A 13,670-nucleotide genomic window follows, 5' to 3' on the forward strand; every position below is an offset into this window, starting at 1 on the left:
CTGATGTTAACATCTGTGTGCCTTTGTTTTGCCTCATTCGGCTCGGTTACCCCGGTGAGTGTGGGAAGGAGATGCCCTGTCTCCACGTCAATGTAGGCACTTCTCCTTGTAGATGGGATCGACTTGGTGTGGAAAGATGGGTTGCTGGGAACCACAGGACTCAAAGACCAGTAAAACACCCCCAATTCCCAGAGAGTGTGATGCTCTCAAGCCGAGTGACTTGGCCAAGTTTCTTACACCTATGGCCCCTCAGGGTTGCCACCCATTCCTTCTATACTGCTGTCATGACTAGATTCTCTGTCCACCCTTGTAGACCCATACAGGTAATAGACCGTGAGGGTAACATGCTATCTGTAAGGCCATCTCCTATAAAAGCCTCATGCATTTCTTAGAGCTTTCTCCTTCAGCCAGCATGCTACAGGGGAGGCGTCAGGCTTGCAGCCCTGTGCTAGAAGTGACTGCTGTGGCTCCAGCACTCTGCGCTGGAGGAGAGTGTCTGCTGAGCCTCCACTCCATGCTTTTGCTATCATTAACCTAAGTAGGAGAATCTTCTCTAAGCCCCAGCTTACTCGGCCAGAAGTGGGAGGAGCAACTGTCCCTGCTCCATAGGCTTTCTGCAAGGACTGAGTAGAGACTATAGCCAAAGTACCAGCACTTTACCAACGATCCCTGAGGGTAGTCAAAGTACCAGCACTTTATCAACGATCCCTGAGGGTAGTCAAAGTACCAGCACTTTACCAACGATCCCTGAGGGTAGCCAAAGTACCAGCACTTTACCAACGATCCCTGAGGGTAGTCAAAGTACCAGCACTTTATCAACGATCCCTGAGGGTAGTCAAAGTAGCAGCACTTTACCAACGATCCCTGAGGGTAGTCAAAGTAGCAGCACTTTATCAACGATCCCTGAGGGTAGTCAAAGTAGCAGCACTTTACCAACGATCCCTGAGGGCAATACTGTAGAAGAACTGATCATGTGCACCTGGTATTTCTCATGACAGAAGGATAATAAATCTTACCTTTCACAGTTCTGTAAGGATTGTAAATTAAATACACACACACACACACACAAAGTCCCAGAGCCTGACAGCTACTTATCACTTATTAAATAACTGCTTGCATTACCTCGCTAAGATACAAACATTTATAATCCAGGAGCACCCTAAAACCAAGTTTCCATGGAAGCCACTTGTATATATGTGTCATATATATGAGGGCATGTAATAGTGGTGTGTAAGTGTAAGCTGATCCATGAGGTGACACTGGAGTGACTTTGACTCTGAAGGACCAAAAGTTCCTGTTGGAAAATTCCAGTTTCTGCTTAATTGGGAAGACAGAACACAACACACTCCTTCAGAACAGTGAAGATTGGTTATTAAAACCCAGATCGGGGGAGAGAGAGAGAGTCAAGAGGAGACCCTAAAGTGTGAAAATCGCTATCCTCATTAGGACACTCTCAAAAATGCAAAAAAGCTCTCTCTCCTCTGATCTGTAGGATTTATGCTCTCCCGGAACAAGCACTACACAGATGGGGAGCTGTATTTATGGTTTTTCCCTCTGCGGTCTACAAATTGAGAAGGATAAAGCCAATTAAATCACAGTGCTCAAGAGCTTTAGCGATTGACAAAATAAAAGAATGGGAAAAGACATTCTGCTTTGACTAGGAGAGAAGTTAGAATTGAGGCAGAAAATGCAAAAGGAGGCAACTGAACCAAGTTTCTATCAAATAAACACACACACACAACACACACACACACAACACACACATATATACACACCACACACACACACACACACACACACACACACACACACATCAAAAGAAGCAGAGGGAAAAAGCCAGGTACTGTTGGAAGCCTCAGTGAACAGCGGTGGTGCCCACCTCGTAACAGTGAGCAGATCCAATGAAAACTTTGCCAATGTCCAGTAATTCGAAGTTGAAGTGAAGCTTGGGCCCCATTCCTTCTCCTCTGATTCGGAGGGGCAAGCGGATCTCTCGGCCTATGAAAGCAATTCTGACTTTAGTACACCAGTCAGTGCTTTATTATCCCAAACCATCCACAGCTTCTTATTACCAATGTAAAGCACGAAGCTTCTTGAATAACCCCTCCGGTACTGTTCGGTACCGAGGGAACTACAAATTAACTAAGGTGGAGGTCATCTCTCGTCTTTAGGAAACAGTAATATTGCTGGGTTCTTACCTTTAACGAACAGCTTACAGAGCAATTTGGGCTGACATTTTATCAGGGAAAAGACAATTAAGAAAGTTGACCTCCAGGTACAGAAAGGCAAATGCTACGTGTTCTCACTCCTGTGCAAACGCTAAAGCTGGCCCCACTGCAGCTAAGGGTAGAGGAATGGTAGAGCAGGGCAGAGAGCAGGAAGGGTGGCGAATGCGCTCAGATAGGGTGGGGCTACAGCTCAGTGGAAGAGGGCAAGAAAGGTCAGCAAAAGACCCTGTGTAACATCTCCAGCACACATCCCTCCCTCTCTCCCTCTCTCCTCTCTCTCTCTCTCTCTCTCTCTCTCTCTCTCTCTCTCTCTCTCTCTCACACACACACACACACACACACACACACACACTTGTTCTAGTGTTCCCTGGCACAGAGGAGAAGCCAGAATACATTGGATATTTCAAAATGCTAGAAGACACAAATGATAAATGGCTGAGACAATGGAAGAACTTATACCTCGATTTGATCATAACATTGCATTTATGTATCCAGATATCATATTGTACAATGTAGTTATTATACCTGCAATTATTGCATTTCTGTATCCAGATATCATATTGTACAATGTAGTTATTATATATGCAATTATTGCATTTATGTATCCAGATATCATATTGTACAATGTAGTTATTATACATGCAATTATTGCATTTATATATCCATGTCCAGATATCATATTGTGCAATGTAGTTATTGTATATACAATTATTGCATCAATTAAAACAATTTATTTAACCAAGTCTTAGCATTATTTTGAAGTTTTAAATAAATCTAGGTAGTTACTCTGAATCTGAGGGGGTGACCAATGATTGATGCCACTCACCAAGTGGAAGCCACCACTGTACACTAAGGGACACTGTTTTGACCTAGATTCAGGAAGAACCAGAGAACTAGCTGTCTAACTTTGTGGATCTGACTTGGACTCCTCCATTTTACAGAACGTTTTCTCCCTCATTCCATGGAGGTCATAGAATGATCTCAGGTGTATGTGTCTTAACAAATTCCCAATAGACCCAGAGTTAACAAAGGGCACATAGCCCACCTCTCTCGTGTCTTCTCCTCTTTTAGAATGTGGAAATATCCTCACTAGATAATATAAGATTAAATAGAAATTGCCAGATAGATAGAAAGTCTCTCATAACGCCACCTTCTTAAAATAATTATTGTCAACATTAGGGTGCCTATTGTCTGTGCTTAATTATACATCAAAGCAACTGTTGATATAAATAAGTGTGAGCATAAATTACATATTACTTTGTACCTGATTTTTTTTTTCATTTAAAATATTGCTGAATAGGGCTGCATAATTGCTTCCCTCCCTGAGCAGTTTGCATGGTATTTCCTAGTACCATTTCTGAGTGGCAGGAAGGAGGCTTTTCAAGTCAAATTCAGCTCTAGTCATCTGAATCCTGTGTCCTGAGCATGCTGTGTCTTTGGCAACAGATGCCCATGCCCAACTCCTGAGAGGCAATCAAGGGGCTACACTGATAGTCTATATTGGTTTGGGAGTCACAAGAGGATGTTTCTTGTGACTGATGCTGAAAGTTTTTCAGTGCGTACACAACACACACACACACACACACACATTTACACTGTGAATAATTACAGTTTTAGGTAGATATAAAAATAATGATGCCTTGGAGCTTTATCAAACAACTGTGGTGGTATTTGTCCCTCATCCCGCCTTCTCTGTATTGAGTGACTGCTTTTCTCCCGTTGAAGCCCCTGCCACTTTCCATTCCTCACTTTATATCACCTTGCCACTACCTGTCTATAGTATACTACCTTGGTTTCCATGGTTATCCCATGTTGTATACTCACACCTGAGCATATGGAGCTGGGAACCACAGATGAAAGAGCACATTCGGCGTTTGTCTTTCTAGGTCTTGGATGCCTCATTCAAGATGATCTATTCTAGGTCCATCCAATTGCCTTTAAACTTCAGGATCTAACTTTTCCTTATAGCTGAGTATTATTCCATTGGGTATATATGACCTTTTCATTGTCCATTCATCTGTTGAAGGACATGTAGGTTGTCTCCATGGCTAGCTCTTGTGAACAGAGTTGGCAATGAACATCTGTGAAGTAGGCTGCTGAGTCCTCTGGCCAGACGACAAGGAATGATACATATGGGTCATGCGGTGGGTTTATTTTTACTTTTTTTTTTTTTTTTTTTTTTTTTTTTTTTTTTTTTTTTTTAGAATTCTCCGTACTGATTTTCAGAATGGAAGCACCAATTTGAATTCCTGCCAACAGTGAATAAAAGTTCCTATACCACAACCTCGCCAGCAAAACCACCAGCTGTTTTGTTGATCCTAGCCATTCTGGTCTTGTTTATTTGTTTGTTCGTTCAGTTGGTTGGTTGGGATTCTGTGTTTGTTGTTGCTGTTCTTTTGAGATAGGGTTTCTTTGCCTGGCCCTGGCTATCCTGGGACTTGCTCTGTAGACCAGGCTGGCCTTGAACTCACAGAGATCCACCTGCCTCTGCCTCTTGAGTGCTGGGATTAAAGGCGTGCACCCACCACCACCTGGCTCAATCCTAGCCATTCTGACTGGGGGGTAAATGAGGCCTCAAGGCTGTCTTAATGTGCATTCCCCTGATTGCTAAAGATGATTGATACTTACTGAGGTATTTCTTAGCCATTTTTATTTCTTCCATTGAGAACTCTGTTTAGATCTCTAGCACATATTCTAAAATTGGGTCATTTGTTTTCCTGACTGCTCTCTGAGTTCTTTGTATACTATGGATATTAATGGTGCCTGTCAGATGTGCGGCTGACACGTTTTCTCTTGCTCTGGGGATTTCTTCTTCAATGACTGGTTGTTTCTTTAGCTGTACAGAAGCTTTTTAGTTTCGTGAGGTCCCAGTTGTCAAACACTGGCCCTAATTCCTGGGCAGAAGGCTATATTTGCTCTGTATATAACTTGGAATACTCAAAACACTTTTGATGGCCTGTTAGGTTTAGTTTTTATTGTTATAGTAAACACGTTAATAACTACCAAGTGACAGCAAGTGACAGTTCTCATTCACTGTTGCCACCATTAATTATAATGCCTTGTGACATCCTACTGTCTTCTGTTGCCCTTTAGCTTTTTATCATCACTGTCTTTCAGAGAGAGGAACACTGTCCTTTTGTGCATCTTGTGCTAGGCAATACCATGGCCAGTAGGCAGTTACATCTTTGATTGTAAGAAACGAGACTGATTTTTACAATGTTTGGGACAACTAATCTCTGCAGAGGGTTTCTTCACGCTGCTCAACTCCTGGAAGACAGGCATCAGTGATGCCAAATACTCCAGGATCAGTGATTCTCAACCTTCCTAACACTGGGACCCTTTAGTACAGCTCCACATGTTGTGGTGACCCCCAACCCTGAAATTATTTTCTTTTTTTGTTTTGTTTTGTTTTGTTTTTTTTGAGACAGGGTTTCTCTGTGTAGCCCTGGCTGTCCTGGAACTCACTCTGTAGACCAGGCTGGCCTCGAACTCAGAAATCCATCTGCCTCTACCTCCCAAGTGCTGGGATTAAAGGTGTGCGCCACCATGCCCGACCTGAAATTATTTTCATTGCTACTTCATAGCCATAATTTCACTACTATCGTGAATCATAATATAAATATAAATATATTAATATGCAGGATATTCGATATGTGACCCTCCCCAAAAGGGTTGTGACCCACAGGCTGAGAAACACTGCTCTCTGAAAAAAGAGGGACTTTCAGAACATCCAAATACTGTTGCCTTTCTCTGTTCCTCTAGAATTCCAGTCTCTGGGCAATGACTTGTACTCTGTGGTCAGGAGAAATGGCTTTTTGATTGAGATTCCAAATCACAGAATAGTCAAGGGAGAAGGCTGCTAATGTATCATGGGATAAAGAGCGGGGCTATTTATAACTGTCAGGCCTAAACCTTCTCCATATGTTACCTTGACTGCCTTCTGTTAAAACAAAAGAAAAAGAAAACAAACAAACAAACAAAACCAAACCCGTGTTGTAATAAGCAGTGGGCCCCTGTTTCTTTGGGGATTATTTATTATTTAAAGGAGCTGGCCCTGTTTGTAGCTAGGCACTTCCTGTGGCCAAATGCGTGTAAGAATCCAATACCCCTTCGTTCCGGGGGGCTTGTTGAAATCTTAGGGTCACAGCTACAAATACTCCTTCTGCACAGGATTTTCTAAGCAGATATTTTTCTTGTTTTAGCAAAAAAGCATCAAGAGGAGCAAATGCAGGGGGGGGGGGAGGCGAGGTCATAAACTGCAAGGGCAGCAAGGGCAGGCTTCTTACTGGACGAGAGCGCTCTTAAAGCATTAAAAAAAAAAAGCTTATGTACATTTGGAATAAGCTGGCTGCACACAACAGGGATGAAGGAAGGCTCATCAGAGCACATTTGATGAGCCTGGAATCCCTGAAGGTGATGGGCATCATTGCATTAAATACTGGAAGATGCAGAGCACCGGCCTTTGACAGCTTGTTATCTGCCGTGTCTCTGCAGGCCTGCACTCAGGTTCATGCATTAAAAATCTCAGTTCCCAAGGTTGTGGGATTAAAATGTGGACATTGGGGAAGAGGAATAAATGAGGGCAGAACATTTCTGAATGAGGTTGGTGTCCCTACAGAGGAGCCCAGATGGAGCTCCTCTGCCCCTCCCATGGGGTAGGAACCCAACCAAGATGGCACTGGGAGAAATGGGCCCTTATAAGACATTGAGTCTGCTGCCACACTTCTCAGCCTCCATAAAACCTCCCTTGTTTATAAACTACCGAGCCCATGGTATTTTCTCATAGCCCCAACTACAATGTGTTCAAAGATATGCTGATTAACTTGAGGTACTGAAAGGGAATTTAAAACAAAGTATAAAAACTATACAACAAATTGTTAAATTTGGAGCACTGGGAAGAAGAAGAAGAAGAAGAAGAAGAAGAAGAAGAAGAAGAAGAAGAAGAAGAAGAAGAAGAAGAAGAAGAAGAAGAAGCAGAAGCAGCAAAAAGCACCCCTGGACTGAACAAATTAGCAAGCCATGCATCCAGCCCCTGTATTCCCCTGAGCTGCCATGTGTAACACAGATACAGGGTTCCTCAGGCAGGCAGCTCATCTGAGTTTTCTACATTATAACTTTCTCATCTGTAAAATAGTAGCAGTGTCCAGGCACCCCAGTGAGCCACTGAGCCTCAAATGATACTTGCTGGAAGTCTTTATGCTTATAGGTGGGTGTATTTATAAATACCCAAACAAGAACATTGTATTAGTTTGATTGTTGGCAGTGAAGGTGCCAGGTATCTGTAAGGGAAGAACTGCAGGTGACAGGAGCAAAGACCACTGGACACTCTATAGAGTCTGTGACAGGCTAAAGAAGGGCATCAAAGGTATGCATGTCCTAGTTCCTGAACCTCTGAACATTTGGGTAATCCATGTTCTCTGTGATTCTACACATACACACAGAGAGCAGACAGACAGAAACACACACACACACAAGACAGGGAGAGGAGGGGGAGAGGGAAATGAAGAGGGAAGGGGAGGTGAAGGGGGAAGGGGGAGAGCTCCCATGACTGCCAGCAGATGCCAGAGGTGACAAGCCTCCCTGGAGCTGGGGTTACAGGCATCGTGAGCCACCTGGCCTGGCGCTGGGAACTGAACTCAGGTTCTCTGTAAGAGAAGCCAGTACTCCTGACCACAGAGCCATCTCTCCAGGCCCTCCACAGAAGTTTCCGAATCAGCTTGTATATTCCTATTTTAAAAAGCAGTTGAGATTTTTTTTTTTTACTTTGATTGCACCAAATCTACACATAACTGGGGGTGGGTGGCAGTTTAACCTCATTAAATCACTGGTTCCAGGCAGTGTGGACTTCTCCAAGTGTACAGGTCTGTAATTACAGCTATCTTTATACATTTCACTACACAGAGCTTGCATTTTGTCCAGTTATCTCTGAGTACTTTATATTCATAATGCTATTTAAACAATATTGCTTTCTGAAATTTCATTTTCCCACTATTCACTGTTAGGATATAGAAATACAACCCATTTCCTTGTATGTGAATCTTTAATTCTGCAACTTTGTTATAATTACTTCTTGGTCCTCATTTTAAATACATATTCTCCAGCAATGCTTTCTTGGAATTTTGCTTCAATAAAATATAGATGAGGCCCAATAATCTACATTTTTAATGTAACCAGAGTTGAGACCAGTGCGGATTCTCTAAGGACAGTAACTTGAGAAACATAAGAAAATTGTTTAATCTGTGAACTGACAAGGCAAAGTTAGCTAACTCAGATCAATCTTGCACTTCATATGTAAAGAGTAAATAAGGCAATTAAAAACAGATAAATATACATTTTAGTTCTTATCTAAGCTCATAATAAAGGCAGGACAATACCAGATCATAGAAGTGAAGGGGGGATGCACCTAAGCCTAGTAAAATAGTGAAGTGAGTCTAAGAAGGCCCGGTAATTTGCAGAGCAGGCACAGGTGTATGGTCTCCTGGTTCCTGTTTACCCGTACACTAAGAAGATGTAAACTTGCCCTTATCTGGGAACAGAAAAATTAAAGCAAAATTTTTCCATAAACCAAGAACCATGAAAAATCTACCTCTAAAAACAACACTCTGCCAGGCGTGGTGGTGCACACCTTTAATCCCAGCACTTGGGAGGCAGAGGCAGGCGGATTTCTGAGTTCGAGGCCAGCCTGGTCTACAAAGTGAGTTCCAGGACAGCCAGGACTACACAGAGAAACCCTGTCTGGAAAAAAACAAAAAAACAAAACAAAAAAAAATCAAAAACAAAAACAAAAAAATAAAAACAATAGCAACAGAAACAGCCCAGGAAGTTTCTACCTACTGGCCTAGGACGAAGCGATGAGGGCTGTGATATAGCTAACAGGCTGATGAGGGGAAGAGGCTCCTGGGAGATGTCAACATCCCATGGACAGGCTTGTGGTCCAAACGTACACACCATTAGATAGGCTGCAGAAGCCTGCAGCAGCTTGGCAGATGAGCTAATAAAAATCCACACCTGAAGGACTGTGTCCAAAATCTCATATCCTTGTTAAAGGACTTTACAATAGAAACGTTTCCAACTCTCTGAGGGAACAGTCTACTTCCAGAGGAAAATCAGTAGTTTGCACAAACAACCCCAGAGGTACATAATAGAAAATTCTTAGAGAAACCCTAATGTGGCATCCCCCAAAGATTTGAAGAGGTGCAGTAAGAAACAGAAGGCACAATGCAGGAAGAAAATATGAAAATATGAAATTACACGATTTCTAAAAACTAAATCACTGAAAATGTAATGTGGAGTAGATGAGTACACCACGAATAGATAAAGCTAAAGAAATCATCAGTAGAAGAAGTAACTTAAAATAAAATAAAATAGTCAGAATAGAGGCCGGCAAGGTGGCTCAGTGGGTAAAAACAGTTGCTGCCAAGACCGATGGCCAGAGTTCAATCCCCAGGACCCACACGGTGGACGGAGAGAACTGGCTCCCAGTAGTCCTCTGACCACCACCCATGTGCTGTGCTGAGTGCACAGGTACACAAGCAGACATATGCAATAAAAATACATAAATTACGGGGAGACAAGGAGGTTGAAGGAGAGGTTACTTTTGAAGTAATTTTGAGAATCGAGAAGAAAGGGAAGCAAAAAGAATGAAGACGAGAATTTCCCACGATGGATAAAACATGCACAGTCTGAAAAAAAACCTAGCAAGTGCCAAACCCAGGGCTGGCAACGGCAAGCCCACTCCAGTGGAACCACTGGGTACCAAAGCACAAGGCAATTCTTAACACTAACGTGAAGGCAAAGAGAGATAAATGTAGCAATTAACGTCCACTGGCACCTTTGTCGAAATGGCAGCAGGTAAGAACACTGACTGCTCTTACACACACACACACACACACACACACACACACACACACACACACACACAGAGAGAGGAGATAAATCTTTTCTTTTAAAAAAAGGTGTGAAGAATCAGAGCTCTATGCACTTACTTCTATGAACATAGAGACCTTTTATGGTTTGAATGTGAAATGTCCCCCATAGACTCACAAGTTCAAATACTTGGTCCCCAACTGGCAGAGCTATTTTTGGTGACTTTAGAATGGTCAGGAAGTTCCCGGCTGGAGGAAGTGATGCTTGAGGAGCAGGCCTTGAGGGTTACAGCACAGCTCCACTTCCAGCCCAAGTATTTTGCTTCCTACTCTGTTGAGATGTAAAGGATTTTGGCAATACTGCTACATATCTGGTACCATGAAGTCCTGGACTCTTCCTAATTGAGAGACAAACTAAGCCCTTTCTCCCTTAAGTTGCTTCTGTCAAGTATTTAGCATCAAGATGAAAGAAACAAACTGCTACAGTATTTTAAAGCCAATGCAAACAAAAAGGAAGACAGCCAGGAAGGAACTTTTCTACCCACTTAACAGGCGTTCCCTAGAGAGGTAGGACCAGGGGGTTTTGCCAGCTGGTTGATGATAATAGCCAGCAATCATCAACAGCCCTCCAAAGGACACAGAATTGCAGGGAACTTACAGGAATGATAATATGGAATCACCACATGAACAGAGCCCCTCCTTGGCAACTGAGTCTTTGAATAAATAACTAACAAAATAAAGAAGACCGACACACAGATGGAGAAAACATTACATTTCAGGCTACCCAGGATAAGAGATCTGCAGGGAGAATTTGAGAGCACAAAGGAAACAATGGGTGAATACAGCTCATGGTGTATTGTTTGGGAACCTCCTGGAGAGCAGCCGGCCCCCTGGAATAACGCCCAGCACAGTGTCCCCGTGGAGCTGGAGGAGGTTGCACCACCTGTGGCATGGGGGCCACTGGCGCACTTCCAGGCTGTGTCTGAACACTGCCACCCTGCCAAACATTTCCTGCACAGCCCCCGAAGATGTCTGGTGTCCTGGATGCTGGTCTGCATTATGGAAAGGTAATATATTCCTCTCCTAAACTCCTCGTCCATTCTGCATTCATCCTGGGGCCACCGTGAGAATCTCACCTCCATGTGCGAGGAGAACCACCAGCCAAACCGACTGCAGTCGCCCATCTGGGTGAACTTTTATTTCAATCGTTTGGCTCTTTCATTGAATATTTATTGAACAGCTTTATGTTCTTGGGCTTGCGGCATAGGCTCTGCACAGCATGGTTCCCACACAGAACTTTCAAAAATCCGGGAAGTCAAGACCATTTTGCTTAGGGATGAATACAGAGACGTTAAGGTTCTATATGGGAAAGCAGGAGAACCATCCCCATGACATGGACAATGATAGGTGTGTTGAAGGGGAGGCTAGCACGGTCTCCGGTTCTCAGCCCAAGGCTGACTGAGAGGTGTGGTTTCTTGGGTGTGGGAGAACGGTGGGGTTTGGGCAATTGGTGAGACTCGGGTGACTGTGGACTCATCATTCATCCTCCCAGTCTAAATAATCAGAGCATCCATGCTACCCTGTGCAACCTACCGATGAAACAGCAGAGGTAGGCAGCACGGCTATTGATGGTTATTAAGGAGGAGACTCCTTGGCATAGGCCTTAGGGACATATCTTCTTGGGGTGACAACATCTATATAAATAGCAGGTTTAACTACGGTTCTTAGTAATGAGCTTATTAAAGAACTGGGAAAACCCACAGAAGGCAGAAGGGTAGGGTGGCAGAATATCGATGAGAAGGTTGGGTATACCAGTATCCTTACATGCCAAGAGACATTATAAGGTCCAGGGAACAAAACCATTAGGGTTTAATATACAATTTAAAGCTATAAATGAAACTCATGAAATAAATACAGTAAGAATGACCAGCTTGTGAGAGTGAGATAGGGGCTTAGTGCTACCAGCAAAGGAGGGCATAAAGGAACTTTGCAAGGTGATGGGGGATTTTCTCTATCTTGATTTGGGTAGGGCGATACTACGACTCAGGCTTGTCAGAATACACAGAACCAGGGTGAATTTTACTGTCTGTAAATTACAACTCCATGAAGGAAAGAAGAAGGAAAGAGAAGATAAAGGTAAATTAAATGTATTTCTCTCATATCAAGGACCAAAGAGAATCATGTGAAGTTAGTAAATCAACAAACAGTAATACAGAGTTAGCCAGGATTCCCAAGAAACCGCCGAACCCGCTTCTCGATAGAATTCCAGGAGAGAAAGGCTACCTTTTGGCTTTATAATTTTGCTATCTACCTACTTTTCTTATGGGCATTTTAAAAGAATTGGTAGGGTTTAAAAAGACAGAAGTTGGATGTGGTGGCTCACATCTGTAATCCCAGCATTAGGGAGGCCGAGGTAGGAGCTCTGAGAGTTTGAGATCTGTCTGGATTACACAGTGAGTTTCAGGTTTGCCCAGGGCATGAAGTGAGAGACTGTCTTACCAGACAATGACTGACTCAATGGGTGGATAAGGAAAATGGTCAAATTTCCCTAGAAGGATAAGAACTTCCTTGTCTCTTCCCTGTGGGTGCTCTTTGCAGCAACACGGCCAGTCTAGATCACGTCACCGCTCTCTCGAGTCTCTCTTGGACAGCTTGCCCATCCTCCCTTGACTTTCATGACACTGAAGTTTGTGACAATCCAGGCTGGACCTCGCAGTTTGTGCTTCAGTTGGTTTGCCTGAAGCATTCTCTGGGTCAGACCGGAGGATGTGGTAGACTGGTCCTGATGTTGTTGACAGGATGCTGTGTCCTAGTTGCATCCTATTGGAGTGGTCCTAGGGGGCCACCTGTTCCATAACTAAGATGCTATCTTCTGTGCTCCTCACTGTAAAGCCGAGTTTTCTCTGCTTATAACTGGTATTTTGATGGACGACATTTTGAGACCACACGAGATCCTTTCTCACTCTCACTTTGCTCCATTACGTTTTACCCAGATTGGATATAGCTTTGAAGCTTTGCCAAGGGGCAGACTTTAATGAAGTGGATTCAGAGATGCCTTTTTGGACATAGATCCTTCTATTGGTATCATGTAGCACCAAATGGCTTGAATATCTGCTCATTCTTATATACACACACACTCACACATGTATACATACACATGCACACATGTACACACACACATGCACACACACACACACACACACACACACACACACGGTCTGAGCACTTGGTAACCTGGTGACCGCACAGAACAAGTCCATACCTGAAATGTCACAGTAAACCGTCTGCTGGTAGAGCTTGGCCTCTAGAGGGTTAAAGTACACAGTGATTTCAGCTGATGAGTTGGGCCAGACATCACCTTCCTGAAACAGGAATGAGAAAGAAAGGTATTGCATTCAAATGATAATTCCATGACTTCTTCCCCATATGTTTAAGGAGTACGGGAAGTTTTGACACACGTATAGATAGTGAAATGGTCCCTGTGGGCAAGTAGGTTAGCACCTGCATTTCCTAAGCAGTTCTTTGTTGTGTCACGGGAGCATCTCGGGTCTATCCATATGTGTTATCAGCTGCAGGT

At 43.4% G+C, this 13,670-nt stretch overlaps 1 protein-coding gene across 1 annotated transcript in view; it reads right to left on the bottom strand.

The window, feature by feature from the left end:
• Hydin (HYDIN axonemal central pair apparatus protein) overlaps nt 1-13,670 on the bottom strand; it is a 361,694-nt gene that overhangs the window by 236,672 nt on the left and 111,352 nt on the right. The window contains exons 10-11 of the mRNA XM_085843582.1: nt 13,356-13,455; nt 1,880-1,998 (exon numbers count right to left, since the gene is read on the bottom strand). Coding sequence (XP_085699708.1) covers nt 1,880-1,998; nt 13,356-13,455 — 219 coding nt within the window. The remainder of the gene's footprint in view (nt 1-1,879; nt 1,999-13,355; nt 13,456-13,670) is intronic.

This window comes from Mus caroli, unplaced genomic scaffold (genome assembly GCF_978045245.1).
Source record: "Mus caroli unplaced genomic scaffold, Mus_caroli_1 scaffold_10, whole genome shotgun sequence".
NCBI lineage: Eukaryota > Metazoa > Chordata > Mammalia > Rodentia > Muridae > Mus > Mus caroli.